The 12995-nt window shown below is 41.9% G+C and overlaps 1 protein-coding gene across 1 annotated transcript in view; it reads left to right on the top strand.

Moving 5' to 3' along the window:
• LOC138625299 (protein unc-13 homolog A-like) overlaps window positions 1-12995 on the top strand; it is a 30834-nt gene that overhangs the window by 10299 nt on the left and 7540 nt on the right. The window contains exons 9-29 of the mRNA XM_069706121.1: window positions 316-529; window positions 2102-3202; window positions 3351-3453; window positions 4729-4772; window positions 5354-5432; window positions 5982-5987; window positions 6085-6159; window positions 6252-6471; window positions 7174-7401; window positions 7582-7723; window positions 7932-8101; window positions 8277-8392; window positions 9434-9597; window positions 9793-9946; window positions 10256-10324; window positions 10584-10673; window positions 11040-11174; window positions 11315-11442; window positions 12026-12111; window positions 12291-12417; window positions 12513-12609. Of these exons, the coding sequence (XP_069562222.1) occupies window positions 316-529; window positions 2102-3202; window positions 3351-3453; window positions 4729-4772; window positions 5354-5432; window positions 5982-5987; window positions 6085-6159; window positions 6252-6471; window positions 7174-7401; window positions 7582-7723; window positions 7932-8101; window positions 8277-8392; window positions 9434-9597; window positions 9793-9946; window positions 10256-10324; window positions 10584-10673; window positions 11040-11174; window positions 11315-11442; window positions 12026-12111; window positions 12291-12417; window positions 12513-12609 (3548 nt within the window). The remainder of the gene's footprint in view (window positions 1-315; window positions 530-2101; window positions 3203-3350; window positions 3454-4728; window positions 4773-5353; window positions 5433-5981; window positions 5988-6084; window positions 6160-6251; window positions 6472-7173; window positions 7402-7581; window positions 7724-7931; window positions 8102-8276; window positions 8393-9433; window positions 9598-9792; window positions 9947-10255; window positions 10325-10583; window positions 10674-11039; window positions 11175-11314; window positions 11443-12025; window positions 12112-12290; window positions 12418-12512; window positions 12610-12995) is intronic.

Raw genomic sequence — 12995 nt, forward strand, 5'->3', positions numbered from 1 at the left:
CAGAGCGGATTTATGTCTGTTGTGATGATGAGACTGAGAAGGAAGGCGTTGACGACGTTCATCATGTGTTTCATGTATGAATGACCTATATTGGTCTAATAGGGGTTCAGTAGTGGAATTCTGCCAGCTCATCTATATTATCTGTAATTACCATAGTACTGAAGATTGGTTCAATGCTGATTAAAACCTCTTATCTCTTTTCCGCATGACGATTTGTCGATTGGTATCCTCACTTTCATGTTTTTTTTTTCTCTTGATTTTGTTTTTAAAAAACATGTTAATCCTCATGCCATGTCTTCATTTGCTTCTTTGCAGATGAAGACCCAGATAGTGCCGTGGACGACAGAGACAGCGACTATCGCAGTGAAACCAGTAACAGCATCCCACCTCCCTTCTACAGCACATCACAACCCAACGCCTCCGTCCACCAGTATCCCATCAGCCACCAGCACCGCAGCTCCAGAAGCCTCTCCGACCCACACTCTGGCAACAGCCAAGACCTCGACTACCACCATCAGAGAACTGTCAGGTGTGTGTTTCAATGTAATTAGGATAGACACAAATGATTATGTTCGTTATCATTCTGTCTCATGATTATTTTTTTTAACATTTGTTCTATTAGTATCTATTAGTAGGGAAAAATGCACATCACACTGTCCGCTGACACACGTAGTCCACTTCATGTTCACTCTACTAAGATTTAAAGCCCCTCCAGCATATTTTTACATTTGAACTGGAACCTGTAAGTGTTTGGTATTTTTGCTTGATAAATAGCTTAAAATGTGACTCTCATTGAAGAAATAGTCTTGTTTGTACAAATGAAAACTTGAGAATTTAAGCCATAAAATGATCAAATTAAATTCTAAACACTCAGGAATTTTGCAGCTTTAGCCTTTCCTAGTCTGGAATGGGCAGAAGTTTATGGTGGTTAATGTTAGCGAACTATAAATAGATTTTTCTGTGTAACTGACATTACCTAGTCAACTTAATGACACATGATTTATTCAAGTTGACTGACTAATGAAATTAGCCGACTAACTGCTGCAGCACTAATAGTGGTGATTACCTTGGGTTACGTCTAGGCCGCAGTCGACATCTTGACCTTCCATAGCAGGAAAAGCACAAGTGTTGTTGTTGCTTTATCAAAGTGTCCCATGCCCAGTAATCCATGACAGTAAACCAGCTTGCACAATACACTGGGACCAAAAACAGCTAAATGGAATGAGTTAATGAAAGTTAATGAAATTCTGCAATGGAATTTGTGCATTTGGAGGCCCTTCATTGGGTCATTCAGAATCAAGTGCTTTTATAATATGTCTCAGTGTTTATTGACATATTTCTCAAAGATGAAAACATGCATCCGTCCACCTCTTGCTCTATGAATTATTAAACTGGCAATTTAATGGTCAATACTGCACATAAGATTAGCTGCTTGTATGAGTGTATTGGACAGAGCGACCTCCTCCCACCACAGTCCATTCTTCTTCATCTCTTCCTCTCACTCACTCCCTGTCTGCACTCTCTCCTTCTTATTGTCTCTGTGCTCACTGCTCCCTTCCTGTCTTTACTATCTCTCTCTCCCCCATCCATCCTCCTTCCTCTTCGAGCCTCTATTCTGCTGTTAATAACCCCATTCATCAAGCAGTATAAATACTTTTTCTCTGTTTGTTGCTTTTCTGGATGCTTGCTCTTTCTTTTGTCAGCTTCCTGGAGGCCTCTCACCTTTCTGTTCTGCTCTATTTCTCGTTGCTTGTCTGGTTGCTTGTGCTTTTCATTGATTTGCCATCAGTAGTCCTAGCAGCCCAAGACATGTAGAAAGGGTGTTTATTAGGGCTCTCTAATAGAGTGCGAAGTGTACAGGCCATAAAGTGCTGTAATACAGCGCTTCATAAGCATTTTTGAGATTATAGTTTGTAAAGGGAAGATAAACTATTTATTTTATAATTGTGCCTTTGTTAATTAGTACAGTAAACATGCAATAATAACCTGAATGAAAGTGTCTCTGTTCATTATAAAATTGTAATCCTCCTGAGTACTGTGGTGCTCTCCTGGGCATGTTGCTGTGTTGTATTGTAACTTTGGCGTCCTCTCCTTCCTGCAGTCCCACTGGGAGCTATGCGTCGACTGCAGAGCTCAGTCGGTGCAGCAGTCAGCTGAGTGAGGAAGACTATGGTGTTGAGTATGGAGAGAGGGACCCTTATGACGAGAATGACTCCTACCACTCCTGCCACTCCTCAGTTAGCTACAGTAAAGGCTCTCCAGACTGGGACCCTGATGAGACCCAGGGGGCGTACAGCGATGAGGGAGGCTACAGCAAAGATGGAGGAGAAGAAGCCGCTCTGTACGAGGAGGATGATGGAGGATTGTATGAGGGAGAAGAGGAAGGTCTCTATGAGGATGAGGAGATGATGTATGATGATGAGGATTTGTACAATTTGGATGGGACCCTCAGTGAGGACATGGAACCTCCATTCACACCTACTCCAACTTCAACTGCCCCCCCAACACTCGATGTATCGAGCTCCAGACCTCCTCTGGAGAAACAGCCCTCGCTGCACCAGCAGCAGCCTCATACTCAACCACCAAACCAAACCTCCAACCAGGCTCATCCTCCTGGCATGGCACCAACAGCACAGCCCCCTTCTGCTCAACAAACAGCCCAACCACCTAAACAACCCCAGCCCCAAACACAACCTCAGCCGCAGCCAGCTCCATCTGCCACATCCTTCTTCTCAATGGCCAAACCTCTAACAGCTGCAGTCACAGGCTTGGCTTCTACTTTCCTGTCCTCCGTCCCCACTGCCCAGCCTGCCCAGTCTCACCCTCCAGCCTCAGCTGTCTCTCAGTCACAACAGTCAGCTGCAGCCAACTCTTGCCCTTCATCCCACCCTGCCACCTTGGCTAACTCAGCCTCCCAGCCACCCTCCACTGCCGTGGGCCCTTCGTCCCAACAGACCGCATCTTCTGCTTCACCTCAGTCCCATCCCAGTGATCCTGTCACCACACAGTCAGCTGCTCTTGAGGACCAGGCTCCCCAACTGGAGGAAGAGCAGTGGCTAGAAGATGAAATGATGCTGGAGAACGAGGACAGGACACCGCCTGCTCAGCAGGAAGAAAAGCTTCCCACTGAGGAGAAAGAGGAACAGTTTGAAGAGAGCAGACCGGTGACGCCAGTAGAGGAAAAAGAGATGCCACCTGAGAGGTAGGAGTGAAGGTTGAAAGGGAATGAGATCAATGAACTGAATGAAGCAACAAAAATAGACTGGAAAAGAATCAATAAGTCACAATTGCTAGAAGTGTGTCAGCTGACTTCATTCCTGCTAAAAATCCAAATATACTTTTTATTTTAGTCCTCCAGTTATAGAGGAGCCCAAAGAGCCAGTCGATCCAGCAGTCAGAGCCAAAGAGAACTGGCTAAGGATCTACAACAAGGTGTTACAGCAGCTAAGGGAGGTAAGTGCACTGATTAATCCCAGTCCCAGTTTGGGTTTGAGCCCCAAATTCCAGTCCAGTCCTTCACAACAGTCCAGTCAGGTCTCAGAGCTGCAGGCCTGATTCAGCTCCACCCTGTAATCTAAAAGATGTAACTGAGTTCAAGAGACTCTCAAAGTGTCTACCAAGTCTTTGAAATATATATGTGTTGTGCAATATTTATGTGCAGAGACAGGGTACAGCAACTTTGTGACTTCTATTTTGATAGCGTTTTTTTTTTTTTTTTTTTTTTGCAAGACACCAGGAAGCAGACTTAATGTGTTTCATATTCTATAATTGATGCCTCTTGGTTTTCTTAAAATAAATAGAAGGCAAACTTTTAGTTTTTTTTGTTTGGGTGCGGCACCACATCACTGCTTGATCCAGTTGGACACATTTAGTTTTGCTTGGTCAGTTTTCACTTGCATATTTTATTTATATATTATGTTGCTATTCATTACCTTTGAATTCCGTTTTGCAAAGAATTAATCACTTGCTTCGATGTTTATGTTGATGTATGTCACATTGTGTTTTTGTACATTTGGCTTCCTTTTCCTTGTCTTTATTTTTTGTTTGTTTGTGCCGACCCACTTTGTTTTCTTTCCAGTTTCATGTCATTGCCATAGTGACACTCGCATGCACTTTGCTCGGCCATCATTGGAGCATGCTGACAGGTAGGTACAACCTGAATGGTTGCGTGAGAGAAAGAGGGAAATACGTCGGGTTGAAATTCGCACTGTCTATGAACAGGCACCTTCACTTCCTTCATTCATTCTCACAGCAATTTGATCTTTTCTGTTGCATCTTCCAAGAGCTGTCCGACAGTCTGATTATCGGCTGGATTTCTCCTGGTTCTCCAGTAGAAGATATTTTAAATAAAATCTTAAGTAGTTTCGTAACCAATTTTTATGTATTATCCAATGAAATTATTATGGGTAGCGTTTATTAATTAACTGGTTTCTTTCTAGTTCTGAATTCTGCTTGCTTATTATAAGTATTTGTAAATTTCATCCGCTTTATTTCTCAGTTGCACAAATTGTGCCAAGAAGACTTTTTACTGACTCATCCCACTTTAAGCCTCTGATACAATAACACACAAATGGGATGGGATGTCAGATGTGAAGCCGTCTCATAATCCGATAACTTTCATTCTAGTTATGCAGCTTCATTCATACAGTGTATTAAGGCTAGAAAAGACTGCGGGAAGAAACTTAAGTTGGCTTTTCTTTCTTTTAACATTGCTGCTCTTTCTCTCAGGCTCGAGGAGAGACCTCCAGCTCGCTGTGGTTTGGTAAAGGAGGGTGAGTGTGCTTACATTTCTTCCTCTTCCTTGAAACACACTACACTGCATATCACTCGGTCTTTTAGTTAAGTTAATGCAGTAACTCCGGAGATTCAATTCAATTACAATTATTCTCAGCTCACTGAGAGAATATGCCTCTGCTGCTTTAGATTGAAAATGTCCTTCTTTGGTCTGGGAATCCTTGGTTCGATTTCATTCTGATCCACAGGCTCATTCCGATTTGGGCATTTGTCCAGTGAGCATTGAACAGCGATGGGCTGCCCTGACTTAGCTGGCAGGTCATTTGTAGATGAGGCAGATCTCAGAATGCAACTAAGGCTGCATACTGAAGAAATGTCAGCCAAATAGAAACCCAGCAATTATACGCAGGTATGTGGAGCCTCACGCTCACTATTTGCGACGAGGCAGCCTGAGTAAATAAACTCTCGAGTGAAGTCTTTGACTGGATTAGCATTCGAAACAATGATTGAGATAAAAACATCGGCTCCTCTGGAGCAAAACATTTTCATGACAGAGCTGTTTGAAAAACTATAAATACGGATGAGCAGATAAATAACGGTTCATACTTTTCTCATTCAGCATGGGAGGTGCACTCTACAGTATTGACAGCATGCCTGACCTTCGCAAAAGGAAAGCCATTCCTCTTGTCAGAGACCTGGTGAGAAACAACATGAATGCACTCACATAATCTACATCACTGTTGTAGGATACCGTGGAATCAGTTTTGTGTAGACATTATTGGTTCTCTACTATCGTCTATCCTCTCCATCCGTCATTTACCTAGTGTATCATATTTGTTTCTGCCTCTTTTGCTTTGGAGTTAGTTTTTGTTACTGTAATATCTACACACGATTTCACAACTTTTACTTCCCGGCATTCCTTTTTTTTTATAATCCAAAGTGAATATACTTATAAAGGCTACCTATGCTGAATCTGACGGTCGCACCTTCCACTGCTGTGGTTTGTTGATAAATGAAATGCTTGCATAACTGGTTATTGTAGATTTATAGGAATGTACACACACACACACACACACACACACACACACACACACACACACACACACACACACACACACACACACACGCACACACGCACACACATACATACACATCTTAAAGACTTGTACAGCTCATTGTTTGAAATTTCTAAAATATGTTTCCATGTTTTTTGTCTCCTTTCACTCACCATTGCCTGGCTCCATTAGGCGATGGTGAGTATTTGTTTATCCCTACAATAAAAAATAGTACACCACACTGTCTCTCCCAGTTAAGACATAAACACTTTTTTGTTTGCCCTCTCGTTCTCAGTCTCTGGTGCAGAGCTCGCGTAAGGCTGGAATCACCTCAGCGATGGCTTCCACCACTCTCGGCAATGAAGAGCTGGTGGGTTCTTCTCCTCACCGTTCTTTTTCACAGTTTTCTTCAGGATCTTCCAACATTTAATCACTGCCTAATTAAACTTTTATTCCTTGCAGAAGAGCCACGTTTATAAAAAGACCCTGCAGGCTCTGATCTACCCCATCTCCTCCACTACTCCACACAACTTTGAGGTGTGGACAGCTACCACCCCAACCTACTGCTACGAATGTGAGGGGCTGCTGTGGGGTATCGCACGCCAAGGCATGCGCTGCTCCGAGTGTGGCGTCAAATGCCACGATAAGTGCCAGGATCTGCTGAATGCCGACTGTCTGCAGAGTAAGGACACAACTTTTTTGCAAACATGCACACAGGCGTAGGTTAATTTGCATCTGCTTCAATCTTTACTTGGGTACACACGCACCTGGCTCTCCACACAAACCGAAAACTATTTTAGCTCCTCTTCTGTATCCTTCTGCTCGATTGACATCCCATTATTCTTGTCCTCTATCCACTCTCACATTCTCCTCCCTCTTCCTTTCCAATTTATCTCCTGAGTAATGTGCTGTCATACCCCTGCCTTTTTTCTCTCTCTCTCTTCTACCCATAGCCTTTGCAGCCATACTGCTTTGTCTAATACAGCTCCACAAGGGGTGGCTTATTTAATTCCCACACTGATTTTAGAATCAGTCGGTGCAATGCATAATTCATCTCTCTCCTGTGTCCAAAGAGTCCTGTAAGATCTTGATGCCCAAAAACATCTGCTGGTCTATTATACTCGGCTATCTACTTTTTCCTGACTAGATCAAGTTAATACATTTCCGTCATAATATTGGGAGGTTTGGGGTTTGATTCCTGGCCAAGAAGTGTCAAAGACTCTTATAATTGATCTGCTGCTATCTTAACTTGGTGCTTTGCTTTAAAGAGATGGATTGCAGGGAAGATAAGCTGCTGGGTCTATAGGCCATATTGCCTTGCATATATGTTTACACCATCAAATGTTCTTCCTGCATCACTCGCTTCATCTTTCTCTCTCATCAGGAGCTGCAGAAAAGTGCTCCAAGCATGGGGCAGAGGACCGGACCCAGAACATCATCATGGTCCTGAAGGATCGCATGAAGATCAGAGAGAGGAATAAACCGGAGATATTTGAGCAAATCCAGGAAGTGTTTGCCCTCGACAAATCAACACATGGCACACACATGAAGCAGATCAAGCAAAGCGTGCTTGATGGGACCTCGAAGTGGTCGGCGAAGATCAGCATCACAGGTGAATTTAAGTTTAGGGTTTTTATCCTGTGAGGATAGAGTAATATCCCTTTAGGGATCAATACAGATATCTATCTATCTATCTATCTACTTTATTAGACCTGTAAAATAAATGTCATTCAACCAGACAGCTGTCATGTTCTGTGTTTAAACGTGTCTTTGTGTCTTGCCTCTTCTTCAGTGGTATGTGCCCAGGGCCTTCAGGCTAAAGACAAAACAGGCTCCAGTGACCCTTATGTAACTGTTCAAGTTGGAAAGACTAAGAAGAGGACCAAGACCATCTATGGCAACCTCAACCCTGTCTGGGAAGAGAACTTCCACTTGTGAGTACATTGGAAAGCTGTAACAGTTTCAAGTATTTACATGCCGTTTAATTTAAGGATTATATCTCAGACTAAAAAAACACAAGACACCGTAATTTTCTGTTTTTGGATCGCTAGAGAACCATGCAGTACTGTATTTTCCCTGGTTCCGTCCACCAGTTGCCGACTTCTGAGGTTGTCCAACAATTTCTGTCTCTGCTTCATCCAGTGAATGCCACAACTCGTCCGACCGCATCAAGGTGCGCGTGTGGGATGAGGATGACGACATCAAGTCTCGTGTGAAACAGAGGTTCAAACGCGAGAGCGACGACTTTCTGGGTCAAACCATTATCGAAGTCAGGACTCTAAGCGGAGAGATGGACGTTTGGTACAACTTGGGTGAGTTTTGTGAGATAAGAGGAGAGGACATTGAGAATAAGAGATGGATGAGAGGAGCAGCAAGTCAAACAGCGATAACAGCACAAGAACCCGATCCTTGAAGTGCTTGTCTGCTGTAGAAAGAACAGACTTCAGCCCGTTAAAGAGACACGTGTACCTTCCTTTTATTTGACAGACAAGAGAACAGATAAGTCTGCTGTGTCGGGAGCCATCCGGATGCACATAAGCGTGGAGATCAAAGGAGAGGAGACGGTGGCTCCTTACCATGTCCAATACACCTGCCTACATGAGGTCAGTCTGAATGAGAAGCTGCTGGAAATTCATCTAATGACTTTATTATTTGCATTTATGTTTTAAATACAACATTAAACATAAAAGAGACACCTGCTATCCCAAGTGAATTAGTTCATTTAATTCTTGGTTTCATATTGACACTATCAATCATTTCTGTCTTTATACACTTAGAAACTTCCCCATTTTTATCGTTTACCAGTTGTAATTTGACCTGTCACATTTATGACATAATCACCTCATCTGAATTATTTTAAGCTTTTTGCATAATCGTTGAAATCGTTTCTATTCACCTGTATAAAAACGGCTGAAATGACACATTTCTATCACTATTTCCATGTAGTTTTCCACCATTTGAGGTTTGAATGGCGCTCTTTTTATGATGTTCTCCTGCTGTGGTTTAAAAGCAGTGGACATAAGGCGCCACCAATTGTTTATCTCGACTTGACTTCTAATATTCAACCGAGGACATTTTGATGATCAACTATTGACATTCACATCATGGATTTATTTGCACAGCCAAACACCAAAGCCAATAAACGTCTCTTTTTCATGAGTTGTATGAGTATTACTATACTATGATTCGGCTAATACAGTAATTGTGGCACAAAATGAACAGAAAAATACAAATATACTGTTTATTCATTTGTGTGACAATTATTCGTCAACTAAAAATTCACGGCTGTGACAGCCCTACTTGTAACCATTAGTAATTGACTGGAATTGTTGCGCCATTTTTATCAATATAGTCAGACAATAAAGGACATGGTGTCATATGTAAAAGTCAGAATGTTTCATTGACTTTTTCACAGTTTTATGTATATTTCTGCTGTTTTTCTTAAATTGATTCTTATGGCCTTTTGATCTGGCTGATTATTTGTATTTGTTTTTTTTTTTAATTAGCAAATGTTCCACTTTATATAAAATGCTTTGTCAAGTACTTCACCTGCTTTAAGCTATTAATTGTACAACCACTACTACTGCTAGTAATAATAATAATGACAGCTGAAGACTTACCAGTCCTTTGTCCTTTGTGTTCAGCATCTGTTCCAGTACACCACTGAGGAGCAGAACAGCGGCATAGTAAAGATTCCTGATGCCAAAGGAGACGATGCCTGGAAGGTTTACTTTGAGGAGACGGCTCAGGAGATTGTGGATGAGTTTGCCATGAGATACGGAGTGGAGTCCATCTACCAGGCCATGACGTCAGTACCTCAAGTATTACTCTGAATGTTGAACAATCCCAAAATAAAAGCATTTATTTTACTCCATTGCCTATTAAATGGATTTATGAAACATACAGTTAAGCAACAACTGTAATTTTGATTTATTCATCAATACGGAGATATGAGGAGCGAGTAAATGTACTAACAGTTACCGGTGCCGCTTCAACCCCACAGCCACTTTGCCTGCTTGTCGTCAAAGTACATGTGCCCAGGAGTGCCAGCTGTGATGAGCACCCTGCTTGCCAACATCAATGCTTACTACGCCCACACCACCCAGTCGTCCAACAATGTTTCTGCTTCGGACAGATTTGCTGCATCAAACTTTGGGGTAAGTCCCTAAAAAAATACTTTGCAGTATTTTGCCCCATTTCCATGTGTTTGTGATTTATATTCTACAAGGGGAATTATATTTACCTCCAGAAAATATTATTACTTCTCAAAAGTCTTTAGAAATGATTAGCTCTTGGTCCACCTGGGGCTGTAGATGAAACTCAGTGGGATGTGTCCCCGCCTACTTTGTCAAACGTCCAATGAGCTGAGCCTCGTCAGATCAGTCATTGGTTTGCGTAGTCAAATGGTAACAAATAATCTGTCAGTCGTGTTTCTGAGTGGTTTTTCTTTTTCTTTTCCTGTGTAGAAAGAGAGGTTTGTCAAACTTCTGGATCAGCTGCACAACTCCCTGAGGATTGACCTCTCCATGTATCGGGTACTTACTGCGTCTGTCCATTATGGAAATGTTGAACAATTTGATTCTAAAGTTAATACTGCTTACAGAGTCTCACAAGTGGTGTTGATTTTCGGTCTCTTTCTAGCCACATCTGTTTGTGCTATTTTTGTGTGCACGTGTCGGCACTTCTTTGTCGTCTATTTTGGCAGTCGCTGCTCTCTATAAGAGCAAAGGTCATGCTTTTAACCTTAGTTCAGTGCAGTTCTTTATAATGTTATGTTTGTGAATGTCCTTTCAGAACAACTTCCCTGCCAGCAGTCCCGAGAGACTGCAAGACCTCAAGTCTACTGTCGACCTGCTGACGAGCATCACGTTCTTCAGGATGAAGGTACGAAAAAAACATCAGATGGATGCTTTTCTTTTCTTTCTTTTGTTTTAGTTTTCTTTTCTTTTCTTTTTTAACATCAGCTCCAAACTAAACATTTTCCAAATTTCCAGTATTTTCAGTATGGTAGCCTGAGGCACAAACTAAAAGTCAGTTTAACATTACCATATCCAAATGGAAGCTAGTAGCACCAAACTGTGTGTTTGTATGTGAGAGTAAGTGTTTATGTATGTTGGTGCAATGTTTGTAGCTCAATGAGTTTTTGGTTAAATTCTTACTGAGATAACCTACTTTTAAGTATGTGTGTGTCTGACAGAGACTTTGAGGTGTTTGCTATTCAGCCATATGCTGTGTAACGTTTGTGTTCAGGTCCAGGAGCTGCAGAGTCCCCCCAGGGCGAGTCAGGTGGTGAAGGACTGTGTAAAAGCCTGTCTCAACTCCACCTACGAGTATATTTTCAACAACTGCCACGACCTCTACAACAGGGAATATCAGTCAGACCCTGTAAGTTTATGTGTGTGTTTCGCATGTGTGTGTGTGTGTATAGACATCTCCTGCACAGTATTCTTGAACTGTAGCACCACCACTGTGCTCTCAGTGATACTGCGAAGAAATTCTTGACGGATGCAGCTTTCTCTTTCCAGTCAAAAGCAGTCCCTCCAGATGAGCAGGGTCCCAACATCAAAAACCTGGACTTCTGGTCGAAACTCATCACCCTCATTGTCTCCATCATAGAGGAGGACAAAAACTCGTACACTCCCTGCCTTAATCAGTGAGTGTGTGCTTATAATGTTTGCCTGCTTTATCAAATTTAGCATGCAGAGGCAGTGTTGGAAATTCCAAAGCCATTTTAGGAGAGACTTTGTCAGGTAACAGCTGTATGGGGTTTCCTGAAAAAATATAAAGTAATACAATATGTGGTGGGGAGTGCGTGTCCTGTCAGCTCTAAAGTGGAAAATAAAGAGGAAAATACAAAACAAAACATCCATCTGTACACTATCAGTATCGTTCTGTATTATATTGCTGTAATAGCAGTAAACCCCTAGAATCTGTATGGAAAGCCAAGTAATTCTTGTACAATACCAGCTTGGAGGTGGAGGTAGTTAATTGAATATTGGTGATTATGAATTTAAAGGAACCCAGTGCTTTGCTTTGGGAAACTATGAGGATAATAGTTTATAACCAAATTTGATATTTTGCTGGTGTATGTTTATTTCTGTGGTAGCTGAAAATACACAGAGGAAGCACTAATAGAGTTACATAAGAATTAGCCTGCGTGGTGTTGTTAAATAATACAGTACCATTACTGAATATAGAGCTGGGTTTCAGCCTGGGCACTGTGACGTCTCTTATAGGTTTCCCCAGGAACTCAATGTGGGCAAGATCAGCGCTGAGGTCATGTGGAACATGTTCGCACAAGATATGAAATACGCCATGGAAGGTGAGTTTTGTGTGCGATAGTGTGTGTTGTTGGGATGGTGAGGTTCTGGTGGGGATAAGAGATGAACTATATGTTTGTGTTGGAGGGTGTGTGTGTTTTGGAAGTTGCAAACTGCATATATAAAAAGAGAAGGGGTGTCGTGTGTGGCTTTCCTCAGTCTTTCTCTCTTTGATATTCAGAGCATGAGAAGCACCGCCTGTGTAAAAGTGCAGATTATATGAATTTGCACTTCAAGGTGAAGTGGCTCTATAATGAGTACTGCAAGGAACTAACCACTTTCCAGAAGCATGTACCTGAATATCCAGCGTGAGTATTTTCTATACAGCTGGACACCTTTACTGATACTGGCACCACTGTGGCATTAGGATTTATGTTGCCCCTTCTCATTCTTTGTTGTACAGCTGGTTTGAGCCATTTGTCGTCATGTGGTTGGATGAGAATGAGGAAGTATCCAGAGATTTTCTCCATGGAGCCCTGGAGAGGGACAAGAAAGACGGGGTAACTGTTTTCATCTGCAATATTAACATTAAAAGTGCCCATTATCATATTATCAGCGGCTGTTGTGAGAGAATCCAAACCTGTTGCTTGTATCTCTGAAAGCTACATAATACAGAAGACTACACCCAAAAACGTTAGCAGATGCAGTTTGATTTATTTTTCTGCACTAACTCTTATTTAGAGGAATAGTCCGATGTTTTCTGAACTACAAAAATGTTGATACAAGAGTCCGGGAACAAAGAGAAGAAACAGGCAGATGAAAGTTGAACAAAAAGTCCACAATCAAATTCTGCTGAGACGGCAATGGAATACATTATGAAAGCTTAAATATGACCGTCTACCTGTAGCATCCCCTCAAAAAATGGATTCATGCATTTTCATGCACG

This window comes from Brachyistius frenatus, unplaced genomic scaffold, assembly GCF_029030835.1.
Source record: "Brachyistius frenatus isolate BFR_SWC_R1_liver_20210118 unplaced genomic scaffold, ASM2903083v1 Contig_61, whole genome shotgun sequence".
Taxonomy (NCBI): domain Eukaryota; kingdom Metazoa; phylum Chordata; class Actinopteri; family Embiotocidae; genus Brachyistius; species Brachyistius frenatus.